Source organism: Leopardus geoffroyi, chromosome B3, assembly GCF_018350155.1.
Source record: "Leopardus geoffroyi isolate Oge1 chromosome B3, O.geoffroyi_Oge1_pat1.0, whole genome shotgun sequence".
Classification (NCBI taxonomy): domain Eukaryota; kingdom Metazoa; phylum Chordata; class Mammalia; order Carnivora; family Felidae; genus Leopardus; species Leopardus geoffroyi.
Genome location: NC_059337.1, coordinates 85,081,315 through 85,099,906, shown reverse-complemented (window position 1 = coordinate 85,099,906; position 18,592 = coordinate 85,081,315). Strand labels below are relative to the sequence as shown.

General features: G+C 34.4%; 1 protein-coding gene across 13 annotated transcripts in view; it reads left to right on the top strand.

Moving 5' to 3' along the window:
• The window catches only part of RALGAPA1 (Ral GTPase activating protein catalytic subunit alpha 1), a 281,757-nt gene that overhangs the window by 176,684 nt on the left and 86,481 nt on the right, over positions 1–18,592 (top strand). For all 13 annotated transcript variants that reach the window (XM_045450711.1, XM_045450709.1, XM_045450708.1 and 10 more), the window contains 4 exons: positions 2,390–2,524; positions 2,931–3,114; positions 11,565–12,429; positions 15,004–15,075. In XM_045450711.1, coding sequence (XP_045306667.1) covers positions 2,390–2,524; positions 2,931–3,114; positions 11,565–12,429; positions 15,004–15,075 — 1,256 coding nt within the window. The remainder of the gene's footprint in view (positions 1–2,389; positions 2,525–2,930; positions 3,115–11,564; positions 12,430–15,003; positions 15,076–18,592) is intronic.

Below are 18,592 nucleotides of genomic sequence, written 5' to 3'. Positions count from 1 at the left end.
TAAAAATACTTTTATTTCCTTGCTTTCTTAACCTCTTATTTTTTAAAACACTTTTTTTGTGTGGTTTGTGATTATTTAATGGTATCCTTTATCTCATCGCATATACGTTAATAAATGAGCTTATTTTACTTTTCTTCTCTCTTTGCCTCCATTTTTAGTGACTTTATTTCTACATATAACACATAGGATAAGTCATATAATAAATGATTCTTCACGCTCATCTCTACCTTTATTTTTTTAGTCTTAGCTTTTGTAACTACGTGTATCAAATACCATTCTTTTTGCTGAAGTTCCTCAGTCAACTATTTGGTTAGATGAAGTTCATCTTTATTCTTCAGGACAGGCCCATAAATACAGAATTCCCTGAGGGCTGGTATATTTAAAACTTTTTTTGTAACCCTGATACTTGAGAAACATCTTTGCCAGATATAGAATCCTTAGGTTCACATTTACTTTCCTTGAAGTTTTTTGTTTTTTTTAAATGTTGCCTTGCTTTGTGTATTGTTTTTGAGAAGTCTGAAGCCTGTTTTATTTTCTTGCCCTTCTAAATTATTGCATCTTTTTTTCCAGGAGGCCCTAAGGATATCTTTTTTCTTTATGTTTGAAGTCTTACTTTTAAAGTTTTACCAGGATATGTGTTAGAGTTGATTATTGCAGGTCAGTTTGTCCTGGCTTCTGGTGAACCTTTTTAACATGTATATATACAGAGACTCCAAATACGTAAATTGGATATTCTTTTTCTCTCTTTACCTCAAACATTTTTTCTCTGACACTTTTTATCTTATTTTAAATCTCATTTTTATTCTTTTAATTGTTTTCCCACTATTCTTCAAAGCCCCATATTAAATTTTGTTTTTGTTTTTTTCAAATTTATTCTTCTTTAGGCATCCTGTAATCTAGGCTTCATTTCTAATATGATTTTGTCATTTTACTTCTTTTCTTGACATGAAACAATTCTTCCTTTCTTAGTTCTTAGTTTTTAATTTCTAAATTCTAAGTTCTAAATTCTAAGTTCTAAATTCTAAATTCTATTCTTAGTTTTTAATTTCTGATTTAAGATGGGATTTTCTTTGTCCTCCATATCTAAATGCTTTTACTTGTTGGAATGAACATGGGTGTTGTATGTAAATAATGAATCATGCGAATCTATTCCCGAAGCCAAGAGCATACTGTATATACTGTATGTTAGCTAACTTGATAATAAATATATTTTTTTTAAAAAATGCTGTTTGATAATATGTAATTTAGATTAGAATGTTGTGTTATAGTTTTCTTCTCCTTCATAATTTTTCGAGCAGGGGTTTCATCAGTTGAGCTGTTTAGATTCTCATTTTTTGTTTTCTTTTTATAATAGTTTTATATAGATGAAGGCTGCTTCTGCATTTCTGTGAACAGGACTGGTGGCTTAGGGTGGTTTATAAGATTCCTACTTCAAGAGCTCCCTCATCTGGTGATTCAACAAAGTTTAGTGTCTTTATTGTCTTTTTAAGGGGAGGAATTGTAGATCCATCAGTTTATTGGATGATGCTTTTTAAGGAGGAGAGAAATTATAAGCCCATCAATTTTTAAAATTTGTTTAAGTCTTGCAGGATCCTAAATTCTGCTTTTTCTTTTTCCTACATGTTTGCCACAGGATGTCTCCCTATTCCTTCTTAACATTCTTCTTCTCCAAAGCATTACCTTTCCTGTGTGTACTTTTAAGTCCTTTTTTCTACTCCGTATCTACCAGTACACTTTTTCAATATTCTCATACTTAGGGTAACTTTTTCTTTCTGGCTTGGTTTTTAGCTTTATACCTAGTTCTTGCTTCTCTTTTACAATTTTTCCTAAACTGCCCTTGCTCTTCATGAAAGTTTGTAATGGGATAATGAGGAAAAGCTTGCTGGGATTTGCTGATAGTTTCTACTCACACATAATTTGAAGTCTGGATGTTCTGTTTTTTGGTTATATTGAGGATGTCAGTTTTTTGATGTTTTATTGGTTCTTTTCTTTAAAAGGAATGTAGAAATATTTTTGATATATGTGAACTCAACCTTTCATTTGTGATCTATTCCTTGAACAGTTTTAAATAAGTCAAGCTAATTGATGTCTGTTCTGTTTTAGGCTCAGCGTTTTATAGGAATTTTAAATAATTTTTGCCGTCCTGTTTATTACACTTAAAGTTCCATTGTGCTGGCTTTAAAATATGAGGAAGAAACCCACCATAATGTTCATATACAATATCTTAAAATCAGATCTATGTAAATATTCATAGTAGAATTAGGGTTGATTTTATTCCTGAAATAAATTTTGGAAGACAAAAAATAAGTTGGTGAATTTCTGTTAAATGTATTAAAGTTCTTATTTTGTGAGTTTACAGTCATAATCATCTCTTTTGTTGTTGTTACAGTTGGTTGTATCCTTACTTCTGTGCCTCCTGGACTGGATCATGGCCTTACCTCTAAAGACACTGCTCCAACCAGTCCATGCTACAGGAGCAGAAAATGATAAAATAGAAAAATCTGTCCTCAATTGCATTTATAAGGTAACCTTATTTGCTTTACTGTTTATTTGGTAACCACAGTTTTTAAAACCTAAAGAAATAACATTTCTTTGTATTACATTTTTGTTTTTAGAGCTAGATATTTTCTAAGAACATAGATTTATCTTATAGTACCTAAGAGTAATTAAAACTTCTTCCTACAAGATGCTTCTGCTTTACTGCAGATTTTTGAAAGGAGTCAAATCCTTATGGAATGTGAGAATCATTAGTTAAATTTACTCATTCTTGTTTTTAAAAGGCATTAAATTTTACCTTGATTGAAGAACTGAGTTTTAAAATATTTAAAAAATTTTTCAAGCTCTTGTATTACCAGTTGTCATTTTTCTCCATTTATCTTTATTTATTTATCTTCACTGAAAAGGAAAACTGTTTTCCCTCGTACTTCCAGGTATTACATGGGTGTGTTTATGGAGCTCAGTGTTTTAGCAATCCAAGGTATTTTCCAATGAGCCTCTCTGACTTGGCATCTGTAGATTATGACCCTTTTATGCATTTGGAAAGTCTGAAAGAGCCTGAACCTCTTCACTCTCCAGATTCGGAACGATCTTCTAAACTTCAGCCAGTGACAGAAGGTAAAAGGAATTCACTTTAGGACAGTATTATTTCTTGGATTCTCTCAAAGTATGATTTGAGGCCATAAGTAAAAATAATGGAGAGGAGTATATCTTACTTTGTAGTTCTCTATCTCACCATGTATATTCTAGCAAAGTTCATTTTTAGTTTAAAAAATAACTTCAGAAACACAGTTACTAAGATTATATGTGATGACACTCCCTTTATACTTCTAGTGAAGTTATTCTGGTAAGGTTTTTTTGATACTTTACTTTATACATCACAGGATTTCTATAATGGAATAAGAGATTTAGCTTTGGAGTCTAAAAGATGTGGTATTGAATTTTGACTCTCATTTACTAGCTGAGTGGCTATGTCTGTTTCCTTATCTATAAAATAGGGCTGATAATATTTATTCCCTCGTGGTGGTTTTGAGTACTGAATAAGATAATATGTGTAAAACCCTTTGTACAGTTCTTGGTAGGTAGTGAATTCAGTAACTTTTTTTTTAAGCCACATTGTTTCTACATTCAGAGAGTTTACTTTCAGATATAAGAGAAAGATGTAAATAAATAACCTTTAAATATGAGTATAAAAATAAAAGTACATTTAAGACACAGAGGTAGTTTAGAGGAACCCAGCAAATTATTGAAGGGTTTTAAGCAGGTTATATACATGAGAAAATTAGTACTGAGAGCAGTTTGAAAGCAGTGTTTTGTGGAGTTGGCAGATTATGGCCCATGCCTGCCACCTGTTTCTGTAAATAAAGTTTTATTGGGACACATCCATGCTTTCATTTATGTATCATTGTGTCGGCTTTTGTGCAACAACAGTAGTGTTGAATAGTTGCAAACGAGATCATGTGGTCCAGAAAGCTGAAAATATTTACTGTCTGCCCCTTACAGAAAAAGTTTGCTGATCTCTGGTAAAGATTGATTTTAGGAAAGTTAAACCAGGATCAGAGAAACCAATCATGAAGCTGTTGCAATAGGCCTACCAAGAATTGCTAAAGGCCTTAATTGGTTAGCTCTCCCAAAGTAGACCAAGAATATGAGAAAGGCTAGAGGTTTGGGAAGAAGAATGAGGAGGTGCAATATTGCAAATGGTGTAGTTTGGGATGAATGTCGGATAGTCATATGAAGACCGCTAGTGGGCAGTTTGTTGTATATGCAGATCTCAATCGTAGCAGAAAGGTCTTTGTTAGGAATCTATATTTGTCTGCACGCACACACGCGCACGTATGTGTGTATTCTGAGAAGAAAAAAAGTTGGAAAGGAAGGAAAACTGGGAGAGAATAATTTCTCAGAAAGAAAAACAGGAGAAAGATATTTAAAAGATTGGGTAATGGTATTAAATAATAGGCCAGATGCAGAAAGACTGAAAAATATGTCTGCTTTAGTTTCAGCAGAGAAGTAGGAGGGAGAAGTGGATGGCTGTGGGTTGAAGAGCAAAGAGGAGTTAAAGAAATAGAGCCATTTGTCAAAAGTACTCTTTAAAGAAGCTGGACTGTATAAAAAAGAAAGATAAATGATAAGACAGTAAGTAAGCTAAAAAATAATTCTCAGCAGAGGTAAAGGATTTCTAAGGATGAAGAGACTTGAACTTCTATAAACTGAGAAGGAAGATGGGAAGGGGATCGTTAGTAGGGTGAAGCTCCTGAAGAGTGAGCTAGAAAGTATAGATGCTAATATTAGTCCTTATTCTGACCCAGAAAGAAAAAGAAGATGGAAGTAGATTAAGGGGATTAGCAGATGTTATTGAGAGTCCAACAGAAAATGGAAACTACAAAGTTTAGTTGCACCAGTCAGCATTCAGTAAGGTGGATGTGGCAGAATACCTGGGAACTGTGGTTTTCAGAATGTTGGTATATGGTTTAGCCATGGAATCAAGGCTTGGTGAGGGTTGAACTGATGCTAGGAAATGGCTAATAAGTTGGAAGAAAATGGAGTGATTCGTTGAATCAGAAAGTAAATGTTGGTAGTAAGTTAGAACAGTGATTCTCAGCCTTGGTTGCACATTGAAATACTGCTGCTCTGTTCCCATCCATAGAGATTTTGATATATTGATTTGGGATTGCTAGGATTTTTTAAGGCTTTGTGGATGGTTAATATGCAGCCGAGGTTGAGAATCACTGAGAGCATCAGTATGTTAGGACAGTAGTTTTTAAAATGAGTTTTTAAGCAGTGGAACCCCTGCAAATAAATTTCACAAGGAAGCCCACTTTGTAAAACTGATAAAAGCAGAGCTGCAGCAGGGTGGAGGCCTTGGATCCTATTGAACTCTATTCTGTCCATCTCCTAACAGCCCTCTCCAAGGGCTCTACAAAACAGAATGGGAAAATTACTAGATGAGAGATTGTGGTCAAAGAGTAAGCTATTAAGTGAGAGTTTGATTTTTATTTAATTTTTAAAAATTTTTTTAAGTGTATTTATTTTGAGAGAGAAAAAGTATGCAAATTGTGTAGGGACAAAGAGGGAAGAGAGAGAATCCCAAGCAGGCTCCACACTGTCAGCACAGAGCCCAACGTGGGGCTCAGTGTCCCAAACTGTGAAATCATGACCTGAGCCGAAACCAAGAGTTGGACACTGAACCGACTGGGCCACTCAGGTGCCCTGGACGAGTTTGATTTTTAAAGGTGTAATAGTTATAAATGTTCAAGACATCTAAGATGTGGCCATGATGATGGATTGGTGACATAGAATGCAAATAAAGATATGAAGTTACACATCAAAGAAATAGGGCTAGGGTTTGGGAGTGGTCACAAATTGCTAATAGTTTCTCTAAAACACAAAAACAGTTGACCCTTGACCAGTATGGGTTTGAACTGTGCAGGTCCACTGACACATGGAGTTTTTTTTTTTCACTATAAATATATTTTTTCTCCTTTATGATTTTCTTTTCTTTAGCTTTATTACAAGAATACAGTATACAATACAAAAAAAAATTCAAAATGTGTGTTAATCAACTGCTTATGTTGTTGGTAAGGCTTTCTGTGAACAATAGGGTATTCGCAGTTAAGTTTGGGAGAAGTAAAAAGTTAAAACGTGGATTTTTCACTGCATGGAGGGGTCAGTGCCCTAACCCCCATATTTTTCAAAGGTCAGCTGTATATAGAACTGAAATAAGAATATAAGATTTAAATTGAAGCTCAGATATAGTAGAGATATACTGGGAAGCATAGTATAGCAAAATAATTTAGACCATAATTGATACATAGACAACTTTATATATTTAATTCTTTAGATTTGGTATAGTAAAACTGTTTATTTTACTTAAAAGCAAAATTATCTGAAAAGATTAGTTACTTTTTGCATTATTCTCAAAAGGGTAAAATGATGAAGCCTGAGGGCAGTATAGCACACTTGTTAAACAGTGAAATAGGTAGTTTACTTATGTAAAGGGAGTTTTTAATGTATTTCAGACAAAATTTACTGTACCATTAACAGTTACAGTAAAAGACACAAAGGTAAAGATTTAAATAGATGAGTTTTATATTGATACCAAATACTCTGTGGAGTATTGTTCTCTAAATGTGCTAAGTTGTTCCCTTTGGACTTTCTTAAAGGTATAAAGGACCAGATTAATGCAGAACCTTTTAGGAACAGCTGTAAGCCAACAGCAGGTGATCCTGTGGTCTATAGTGACAACATGCTGTGTTCGTTTTGTTTTGTTTTTTTTTTTTTAATATGGCAAAGTGACTAATCATTGTGCCCTTGTCTAAGGCATGTTTCATCATCTTCAAGCACTTTTTTGGCCAAAGACTTCTAAACGTAGAGTGTCCCTAATAAGCTCAGTATTAGATTGAACGAGTCTGATTTGAGGACTATTGGCAGGAGTAGGTGTAACTATTAAATTTACTAAATAATAAAGCAAGGTAGTAAAGTTGGCTTTTTGTCAAATAGCAGTAGTCTTATTAGCAAAAAGTCATCATTTGCAGGGTCAGAATGAAAGGAGGCTCCAAAGGATTCATTTTGTCCTAATTACAGTTTCACCTATACATATTATGCAAAGCTAATATTTAAAGCATTTGCCAAAATTAACTTCCTCTGCATGTTCTATTAGAGTGCAATGAATTGCAGCAGCTTTTTATGTCTTGCTGCTTTTGTATGCTGTAATAATCTGTAATTATGGGTTTGCTGCAAATGCTGTAGGGTTTGTTTAATCTGACAATCTGAAAAGACAACCCTGAATAGACTTATTTAAATGAATGTTAGTTACACAAAGCCTTAGAAGCATCGATATCTTCATGTTACATTTTCTCACAAGGCTAGTTATTTAGAATTTCATTTTGAATATCTAAATTAGAGAATTTCATATGTTTTCTTTATATCTAAATTGATTTTGAGGAGAGATACATATGTTCCATAGTTCATAACTCAAAATTTTAAATAAAATTGTCCAATTAACAAATTGAGAGATTTTTATCCTTCCATATTTATATATATCCTGAATTTAGAGAAGCAGCTTAGGAAAGAAAATGCTGTTACCTACATCTAAAATCTAAATATAGTTTGTAAGTATTCTCAGTGTTAGTAATTATGACAGATTCATAAATGAGTTCATTTGAGCTGCATTCCCACTGTCTCTTCCTTTGAGAAGAGGATGTATAGGATAGACAGGAACCTAGGACTAGGGTTTTGTTTTGGGGAGAGCTGGCTCATTCTTGCAGTTTATTTATAAGTAAGCTTGAAAAAGGAACTCATAAAACCTGTGATACTTATAATGCTCTCAAAATTGAATGACTTATATTGCTTCTGTTATATTCAACTTTGTATACAAGTTTTCAGTTCATCTTTATAAAAAAAAATCTGTATTATTCTTAAAGAAAAATGGTGTTTGAGGTGTTTCATGTGATTTCTCTAAGATCACAGATCAAGCCAGAGGCGAAGTCAGGAATTTTTCTCTGTTTTGTGATCTGTTTCTATTAAATTATATTCTTTCACTTCTCAAAAATGTTCTACAAAGAAGATTCATTGCTTAGAACAAGTCATATATTTAAGTTTATCACTCAAAAGGAGGAGGACAAAGAAAGAACAAAATTCTTTTCATACATCAAAAAATTTGTAATGTTTTTAATTACAATTTTTTATTACAATTTTTCTGTTTGTTTATTTTTGAGAGGGAGAGAGTACAAGCAGGGGAGGGGCAGAGAGAGAGGAATACACAGAATCAGAGCAGGCTCCAGGCTCCAGACTGTCAGCACAGAGCCCAACACGGGGCTCAAACTCACGAACCGCAAGACTATGACCTGAGCTGAAGTCGGACATTCAAACAATTTAGCCACCCAGACACCCCTTTTATTACCATTTAAAATGTGATTAGGTCTTAGTTAGATGAGCTTTTCAATCGATCTGGCCTTTATAGATACTAAGGTATGCTAAATAATACTATTTTGAAGTTACTGTACACAGGGAAAAAAAGTTGAATTGTTTCCATATGTCACAGTGATTTGCTAAAAGAAAAGGGCATTTTTTAAAAATGTTTATTTATTTTGAGAGCAATTGAGAACACTAGTGGGGAGGGGCAGAGAGAGGAAATCCCAAGCAAGCTCGTGGCTGTCAGTCGGAGCCCGGCATGAGGCTCAGACTCACAAACCATGAGATCATGACCTGAGCCAAATTCAAGACTCAAGACCCTTAACTGACTCAGGCGCCCCGAAAAGGGCATTTTAACAAAAGATAAAAATACGGAAATTAGAGTTGTGGTAAAGATGGAACTAACACTGAACTGGGAAGCAAAAGACCAGCCCTGTTCTTTGGTAGACCAATCCCTTAGCTCTTGTGTACCCACTTGTCCTCACATTCAAAATGATGAGTACTGGCTAAATTGTAAGGTCCCCAACAGCATGAACTTTCATTGCATTCTAAGTTTTAATGAGGGGAAGGGAAAGCAGACACTACATTCAAGCCACTTCTCTGTTTTTTCATCCAATGACATATCTTTTTACTTGACCTGCATATGGTCTTGAAAAAATGTAGGATTGAATTAAGGTTAATCATTTAGTGTTATCTAATGTTGAATAGCTGATTTTCAGAACTAGGCGTATTTATAATTGAAGAACAACTCAATATAATTGGAACTTTTTAAGTAAACTGAAAAATATTCATATATATACATGTATGTGGTCATAAAACATGATTGATAATGGAAGAAGATTAAAATTTTGATACTCCAACATTTCAAAGTCAACCAAAGTTCTCTTTTAGAGTTGGAATAATGGAAAAAGATGTTTTTGCTATTAATGGCATAGCAGCTGGTTTCTTGCTGATCTCTGCTTGTAGTCAGTGAGGGCTATGGCCTTGAAAATATAACACTATTCTTTTTCTCTTCTTTTTAAGCGTCACATGAGCAGTGCACAAGCTAATGTCCTTACAAACTTTTTTTTAATATGAAATTTATTGTCAGATTGGTTTCCATACAACACCCAGTGCTCCTCCCAACAGGTGCCCTCCTGAATACCCATCACCCACCCTCCTCTCCCTCCCACTCCCCATCAACCCTCAGTTTATTCTCAGTTTTTAAGAGTCTCTTATGGGTTGGCTCTCTCCCTCTCTAACTTTTTTTTTTCCTTCCCTTCCCCTGTGGTCTTCTGTTAAGTTTCTCAGGATCCACATAAGAGTGAAACAAATGGTATCTGTCTTTCTCTGTATGACTTATTTCACTTAGCATAACACTTCATTTCCATCCACATTGCTACAAAAGGCCATATTTCATTCTTTCTCATTGCCAAGTAGTATTCCATTGTGTATATAAACCACAATTTCTTTATCCATTCATCAGTTGATGGACATTTAGGCCAAGGGGTACAGGAGTGCTGATGCATAGGGGCACTTGTACCTAATGTTTATAGCAGCACTTTCAACAATAAACTTTTTTTTAAAGTGGAGTTTATTGAGATATAATTTACATAAAATATAATTTATTTTTTTATGTCGGAATTTTACTACATATTATGTTGGTGGTTACACAACTCTGTACAGTTGCCAAAACGCATCACAAAGTACACTTAAAACTAAGGAATTTATGTAGATAATACTTTGATCATCAGGACATTCTCAAATCTAGATTTATTCTGGCAGATAGGCCATAGTGTTTCCAAATGATTAACTTTCAGAATATAAACAGTGTTCAGACAAGATCACTCTATGACTATGGTAGAACAATATAGAGACACAATCATTCTGTAATCATGTCTATAAGACAACACTGTATGTACACACGCATACAAACACACAACTAAACATCCTCTTCTAACATAAACGATGAGCACTTCCTTACCAATGACAACTCCTCCCCTGCCTCGTAGATGAAAAGTATTAAGACTGTCCCCAACTTCCCGACACCACTCATTTTAGAATTGGCTTCCACATCAACCTGCTTGCAGTCACATCGGCAGTGTTTGGCTAGTGGGCTTTGCCAAGTTATTGTCTCTCTCCACTTCTTCCTTCCTCCCTTTATTCTGTTTTCTGTCTTCCTTCTCCCCCCACTCTTCCTCCTCCTTCAGGTCCTGCCATTTCATGCCCTTGACTGCTGTATTCTTTGTTTTATTTTTTTACTCCTTGCTATGGATATGCTCCTTCTCTATTTGCTTTCCTAGTGTGCGTAAGGAAGGGGAAAAAATGCTTCTGACATCCAACTAACTGAGACCACAATGACCCAAAAGAATATCTTACAAAAATACGATACATAAGCAGGCCATAAAATATGATTTCCCTGAAAGTTTTCATGGTATATACTGGTTACATTGATACACTGTTTAAATTGATCCTGACTCCTAAAGTTTAGTAAAAGATTATTTTCTCTGAAACTTTTACATCATTGATAAAAACCATAATTAAATGCCATGTTAAGGCATGCAGTTTCTCTGAATCTACTCATGAGATAAATTTATCAGTTGGATTTCGTTGGCTTTCTAATCTGTGTACTGAGTGATTTTAAGTGATTTATAAGACTTGTGATCCTTCTTTGCAAGTATGATTTACAGGGGTGCCTGGATGGCTCAGTAGGTTAACCGTCCAGTTCTTGATTTCGGCTCAGGTCATGATCTCACAGTTTGTGAGTTTGAGCCTGGCATTGGGCTTTGCACTGATAGCGCGGAGCTTGCTTGGGATTCTTCTTGCCCTCTCTCTGCCCCTCCTCTGCTCACGCGCTCTCTCTCTAAATAAACAAATAAAGCTTTAAAAAAAAGAAAGTGTGATTTCTTTATAAAGGCTTAAGTTTAAATTGTGAATCCATAAGCAAAACTTTGAAAAGGGCTTTTAAAAAAATTAACAAAACTTCATCAAGAGTTTTCTTCTTTGCCATCATTCTTATAAAACAGAATCTAAATTGAAAATATTTACTCTAATATTTGAATATGATTTTGATAATGTGATGAAATCTCCATTTGTTTTCTAAAAATTTCATTGTTACATGACTTCCTACCTAGGAAGCAGCAGTATCCCCACTCACTTATATTTCTTATTTCTAGTGAAAACTCAGATGCAACAAGGATTAATCTCTATAGCCGCCCGCACTGTTATTACACATCTGGTAAATCACTTGGGCCATTATCCAATGAGTGGTGGTCCTGCTATGTTAACAAGTCAGGTGTGTGAAAATCATGACAATCATTACAGTGAAAGTACTGAACTTTCTCCTGAACTCTTTGAGAGTCCAAATATCCAGTTCTTTGTGTTGAACAATACAACCTTAGTGTCCTGTATCCAGATCAGATCAGAAGAGAGTATACCTGGAGGAGGTTTATCAGCTGGCCTTGCATCAGCCAATTCAAATGTCAGAATCATAGTACGTGATCTCTCCGGAAAATATTCCTGGGATTCTGCCATCCTGTATGGACCACCTCCTGTGAGTGGCTTGTCAGAACCTACATCTCTCATACTTTCATCATCTCGTCAAGAGAAGGCCGAAGAGCCTCCGACATCTAATGAATGCTTAGAAGATATAACAGTAAATGATGGGGTTTCCCTCCAGTTTAAAAGAGGATTTAGAGAAACTGTACCAACTTGGGATACCATAAGAGATGAAGAAGATGTTCTTGATGAGCTTTTGCAATATTTAGGTATAACTAGTCCTGAATGCTTACAGAGAACTGGAATTTCACTTAATATTCCTGCTCCACAACCTGTGTGCATTTCTGAAAAACAGGAAAATGATGTTATTAATGCTATCCTTAAGCAGCATACAGAGGAAAAAGAATTTGTTGAGAAACACTTCAATGACTTAAACATGAAAGCTGTGGAGCAAGATGAACCAACACCTCAAAAGCCTCAGTCAGCATTTTATTATTGCAGATTGCTTCTTAGCATATTGGGAATGAACTCCTGGGACAAAAGGTAAGAATAAAAGAATTTTTTTAACATTAATCTTATTCATCTTTTGATCAAGCATTTTAGTCTCTGTTCTTTTCCTCACTAAATTTTATCTGCCAATTAGTTGTTTGGCCACTGGACAGATTTCAGATCAGGATTCAAGGGAATAAAAATAAAACTCAATAAATTAACTATTAACATTTTCATAATGAGTAGTAGAACTATGACTTAGAAATTATAAAAAATTAAAATTAAAAAAAAAGAAATTATAGCTCATATAATTGAAAGAAATCTTATTTTTCCAACCTTCTTGTAAACTGATAGTAAAAACTATTTTTTCTTACAACACTTCTGACACCAAACGTGGGTTTTCCACACCAGGCAGTTCCAGCACTAACTGGAGTCAGCACAAACAGATTAAGGGCTCAGACCCACAAGTTCTGCCTCCCACTTCAGACAAAAGTTGCAAGTCCATACTTAAGACCAACTAGCTACAAATCAGATAACCACCTATAATGATAATTCACTATAATGACTCATTAAACATTTAACTTCTATTTAGCGGTTTATTATAAAGGTTAGTTAAAGGTACAGATGAACATAGAGATGAAGAGGCATGTAGGGTGAAGTCTGAAAGGATCCCAAGTTGCAGGAGCTTCTGTTCCTGTGGAGTTGGGGTCTGACACCCTTCCAGCACATTGAATTGAGTTGACTAACCGGGAAGCTCTTTGAACCTCATAGTGTAGGGATTGTTATGGAGACCTCTTCATATAGGTATGATTAATTATTACCATTCTCCCTTCCCCATAGGGAGGCTGAAAGTTCCAAGCTTCTTTTTATTTTTATTTTTTTAAGCTTATTTATTTATTTTGAGAGAGACAGAGTGCTAGCAGGGGAAGAGCAGAGAGAGGGAGAGAGAGAATCCCAAGCAGGCTTTGTACCAGCAGCACAGAGCCCGATGCGGGGCTCGAACTCACAAATCGTGAGATACGACCTGAGCCGAAACCAGGAGTCGGATGCTTAACCGACTGAGTCGCCTCTGAAGTTCCAAGCTCCTAATCATGGTTTGTGTTTTCTGATGTCCAAGCCCTATCCTGAAGTTTTCTAGGAGCCCACCAAGCATCACCTCATCAGAACAAAGATGTTTCTGTTACCAAGGAATTGCAAGGGATTTAGGCACTCTATGTAAGATGTTCCTGTCACCTTCGTCACTCAGGAAATTATGAGAGTTTTAGGAGCTCTGTGTCAGGAACTGGGAGCGGAGCCGAAATACATATTTCTTTTTATGTCACATCAGCCTAACAGGTTTTTTAGAGTGACAGCAGTATGATCTTTTCTTGTTTGTATCAGAGAAATTAACTCAAGATTTAGCATCAAATCAAGAAAAGAATCTTTATTTCATTTTTTTAAATTTTGTTTTCTTACATATATTGTAAAAAACCATGTTAAAAACTTGGAATAAACACAAAGTATTCATGTAAGAGTTAAATGAAAAGGCATTATATTTAAATCAGAAGAACCAGGTTAGGTCATTTAATCTTTAAGCTTCAGACTATAAGTTGAGGAAATAACTCTCATCTCACATAAATATGAGAATTAAATTAGATAATGTACATAAAATGCCAAAATTGTACACTAGTGTAAAGCATTACTGTACATTTGATTTTTAAAATTTCTGATACTAAAAGCTGTAGGGAAGTGGAAGAAGCAGCATTGTTTAATGTATTGTTTTTGTTCAATTTGCAGTAAGAGGGGAGCTCAAGTATCACTGGATGAATAAATCCAAAGAGTAATTTAAATGCAGGTGAAGCATTGAAATGGAGTTCTACTTGATTGACCAGTGTTTATAATCTTACTTAATTTAAATCCTTCCGTTTATTAGAAGGGAGTATCCTCTACCTTATGGGAAAGGCATTTTGTAAGGAACACAATTTGTCTGATGGTATGTCCAAACGTAGGTAATTGCCGCTCACAGGAGTGCACTCTATTCTCTTTTACTATAGGATGGTCCATATTCTGTCTCTTAAAAAAATTAAAGGTGGGAAGCTATATTTTGCCACAGCAAACATTGATTTGATGAATATAATTTGTACATATTTAGCACCTATAGAACCTATTTGGTGAAATTTCTACATTGCTTCATAGTGTAAAAAATACCCATAAGGTAAAACAAGAAAGCAAAGCAAATTCCATCTGGATTACTTGGTAATCCATATGCTTACTTGGTAATGATTTAGATTTTGTGAGTATTTTATTTCTCATTAGGAACAGCTTTCTTACATATTTTTAGGGAACTCTTAAGGAACCTACAAATATTTTTGTCCATTTTTCTGGATATGAGCTTTATAAGCTTCTGCAAGGAAAAATTGAAGTGATCAATAGATAATGATCCACTAACAGAAATCTGTGAAGGCCTAAGTAGAAATAATGACCTATATTCTTTACATTTCTTTTAGGGTCTGTTCTTCTTTGTGTTAGAAGTATGAAAAGGCAAGAAAAGTGTTTAAGAGTTGCATGAGTAGAGTGGAAAGTATTTCCCGGACTGTCATGTTGTTCACTGCAAAGGTGATGAAAATGTTTATAAATCTCTCTGTTTAGGAGGAGCTTTCATCTCCTGAAGAAAAATGAGAAACTACTGAGAGAACTTAGGAACTTGGATTCCAGACAGTGGTAAGTTGTTGGAGAACCTTCAAATTTATAACTAGCAACTGTCAGCTATTTCTTTTTATGTGTGAATAATACTGTATTGTTGATTTCTAACTTTCTGAGAAGAACTACATTTCATTTATTTATACCTTTCAGTAATAAGCTTTTTGAAGAAAGTTCAGGGCTATGTTAAAGTATTTGGTATCTCGGAATTGTTTACCCTTTTTTATGCATTTCAGAATTCTTTTGATTGCAGAAATCTAATTGAAACTATAAAATGTCCTTTGGTTTTCCTGTATGTAGACATTCCAAGTATACCCTTTTTGATTAGTCTCAGAGGTCTCAAGTGAAATGACTGGTGAATACAAGCTAGTACATACTAAAAATATTAATGGAACAAAGTTGGATGTAGGTTATTATATTGCTGTAAATCTGATTTCTGATTAAGCTCTTGGATTATGTACCCATTTACATGTAGGTTTTGATATGTAAAACTCTTATATCATTATTTTAATGGTATCTAGGTTCTTGATGCATATGGGATGTATATGGACAAGATTTCTGGGAAACCAGTGCTAGAAATTGCAGAATATCACTTAACTGGAATTCCTATAAGGTTGACATGTATATGTGCTACTTTCTTTTCTAGACTCAAAAAATAAAATTTATGGGTAAGTGCTTTGGGGCAGTATAACTAGAAACACATTAATAAAGCGATGCTTTGAATGTTACCATTACTCAGAATGCCTGTATTTCTGAGATCTCAAATCCACAACCTACTTAACATCCATTTCTCACTCTCTCACATCTTTGTCAGCTGCTGTTTTGTACTTTCATGTTTCCAGTTTTTTGCTTTTTCTGTTTCCATGGTCAGTCTGCCACCAACCTCTGATTTCACTTGCCCTGTCCAGCTAATTCGCACATTGTCAACTATAAAAATACCATTTCTGGCATTTTCAAAACTACTCTTCCATTTAAGTTTATATATGTAGGTATGTAGATAATCAATATATATATTAATTCCAATCAGTTCTCCAATTGGAATCATTCTTAACATCTACTTTCTCTACTCCTAGGCAGAGGTATATTACTAGAGAAAATGATCAAACCATTGTGATATAGGAGTTAGTGTAGATTCATGCTCCTTAACTTCATCAATACCTTCTCTGCTGTTCGGCAAATTTCTTATCCTTTGTTTACTTCTTACCTTGTTTCTCAGAGTAATTATTATAAACCGCTTCTTTGTTTTTTAAGCCCTTCCTTATAGTCAAATGATCATCTCTATTCTAACCTCATTAAGGATTCAATTCAAATGTTTGACCTCTTATATAAAAGTCTGGTAGAACAATAGTTCCTAACCTTTCTTCTTCCTCCACACATTCACATTTTAACACACATTAGTCACATCTCATAAATTAAATTCAGTGATTCTGACGATTAAGGAACTAATTTGAATCAAGCCAACCGCATGCCATCATTATTCTATAGGAATGTATAGTAAAGATAATTCATTCCTTTCCCATATCAAACAACTCTGACTTATAACTTCCTCTCTTTAAAATTCCTTTTTTTTTTTTTTAAATCTGTTTATTTTTGACAGAGAGACAGAATCTGAAGCAGGCTCCAGGCTCTTGAGTTGTCAGCAGAGTCTGAGGCGGGGCTCCAACCCGCCAACCCTGAGATCATGACCTGAGCCAAAGTCGGACACTTAACCGACTGAGCCACCCAGGCGCCCCTCGCTTTAAAATTTCTGTATTGAGCCATCTTTTCTTGCTCACCTTCAGTTTCAGAAAAGCCTTTGTTCCCCCATCTGTACTTCTACTTACTACCTTTTCTGACTGCTCTAGGATCTCCAAAAAGTTATCCCATCTTTATCTTGTATTTCTACTTACCCTTTACCATCAGCACACCTGTTACCTTCCTTTAAACAAAACTTCTCAGTTACCATCCTTTGAAGCTACAGTCTATCTTTTTTATGCCTTTTACTACCAAATTTTATGAGAAAATAGAATCTTTACTCAGTTCTTTGGTTTTTGTTGTTCTTAGCTTTTCTTAGAATAATCTTTTAAAAATAATGTTTCATTTCTCTGGTTATTATAGAAAATATACAATAGAAAAATAAACAGTCTACCAGTAAAGCCTTGGATTGCAAGTAACTTGTTCTTTGAGTGTTCCACAAGATGAGCAAACATTTCTAATAAATTTTAACTTGATAAATGAGCCAGTGGTTCTTGAAATTGGCTTTAATATACGAGTGCTTTGGATTGCAAGCATGTTTCCAGAACAAATTATGATCACAAACCAAGGTTTTACTGTATTTATAACACTATTCTTAACATTTGTTTATGTAATTTTTCTCTTTTTTGATAGACATACATTTGATTTGTTTTAAAAAACTGGAATCACAGTAATATATATGTACATAGTAAGTTATCTTTTAAAAAGGACTTTATCATTGGGGTGCCTGGGTGGCTCAGTCCATTAAGCATCCAATTCTTGATTTCGGTGCAGGTCATGATCTCACAGTCATGAGATCAAGCCCTGTGTCAGGCTCCTTGCTGAGCATGGAGCCTGCTTGGGATTCTTGCCCTCTGCCCCTACCCCCAGCCTCTCAAAATAAATAAATAAACATTTTTTAAAAGGAACTTTATCATATTGTGAGCATTTTCCTCAACCATTTTGATATTTTTCAAAAATAATTTTTTATGGTGCCAAGTTCTGTGATTACTGGACATTTAAGTTGTTTTTAGTATCATGCCCTAGGATAGATTTCTAGAAATAGAATTATTACATCAAAGCATAAGAACTTACTTCAGGTCATATATATTGCAAAACCACCTTTCACTAAGTACTAATTTCTACTCCTACCAACACTGTATAAGAATACTTACAGAAATTCTACTTGGCCAACACAAGGTGTTAATCACATTTCTAAATCTTTCCTAGCTTGAGAGGCAGGTCATGGTATCTCTTTAATTTATAGTTCTTTATTAGTAACAAAGTTAATATTTTTCATGTATTTGTAACAAATTTTACTCTTTTCCAATTCCTTCTTAGTGTCCTTTTTCTATTTAAAGTGGAATTTTTCTAACCTGTAAGAGCTCTCTTACATATATGGTTATATAAGGATTAACTTTCGTATTTATTGTGGGAGTTTTCCCAATTAGTTGTTTGGCTATCAGTTTTCAACAATTTCACATTGTTTAACCGACAGGTTTTCATTTGTATGTAATTATGTCTCTCAGTCTTTTTTCTTTGGATTTTTTTCAATTGTTTAATCATACTTCAAGAATTAATTCTGTCTTGAAATCAATTAAACATTCTATTATATTTTCTTCTAGATCCATAGTTACTTGTTGGATTGGTAATTATTTTACATTTAATTCTTTATTTCTTCTGGAATACGTTTTAGTTTATGCAGTAAGAAATGAATATTGGAGAATAGTCTTTCTCTGTAATTTGTTGGTAATATATACCTTTCCCATTGATTTAATGTTTCCTTTATCAAATAGTAAGCTGTGTATTTCAAAACTATCTGTTC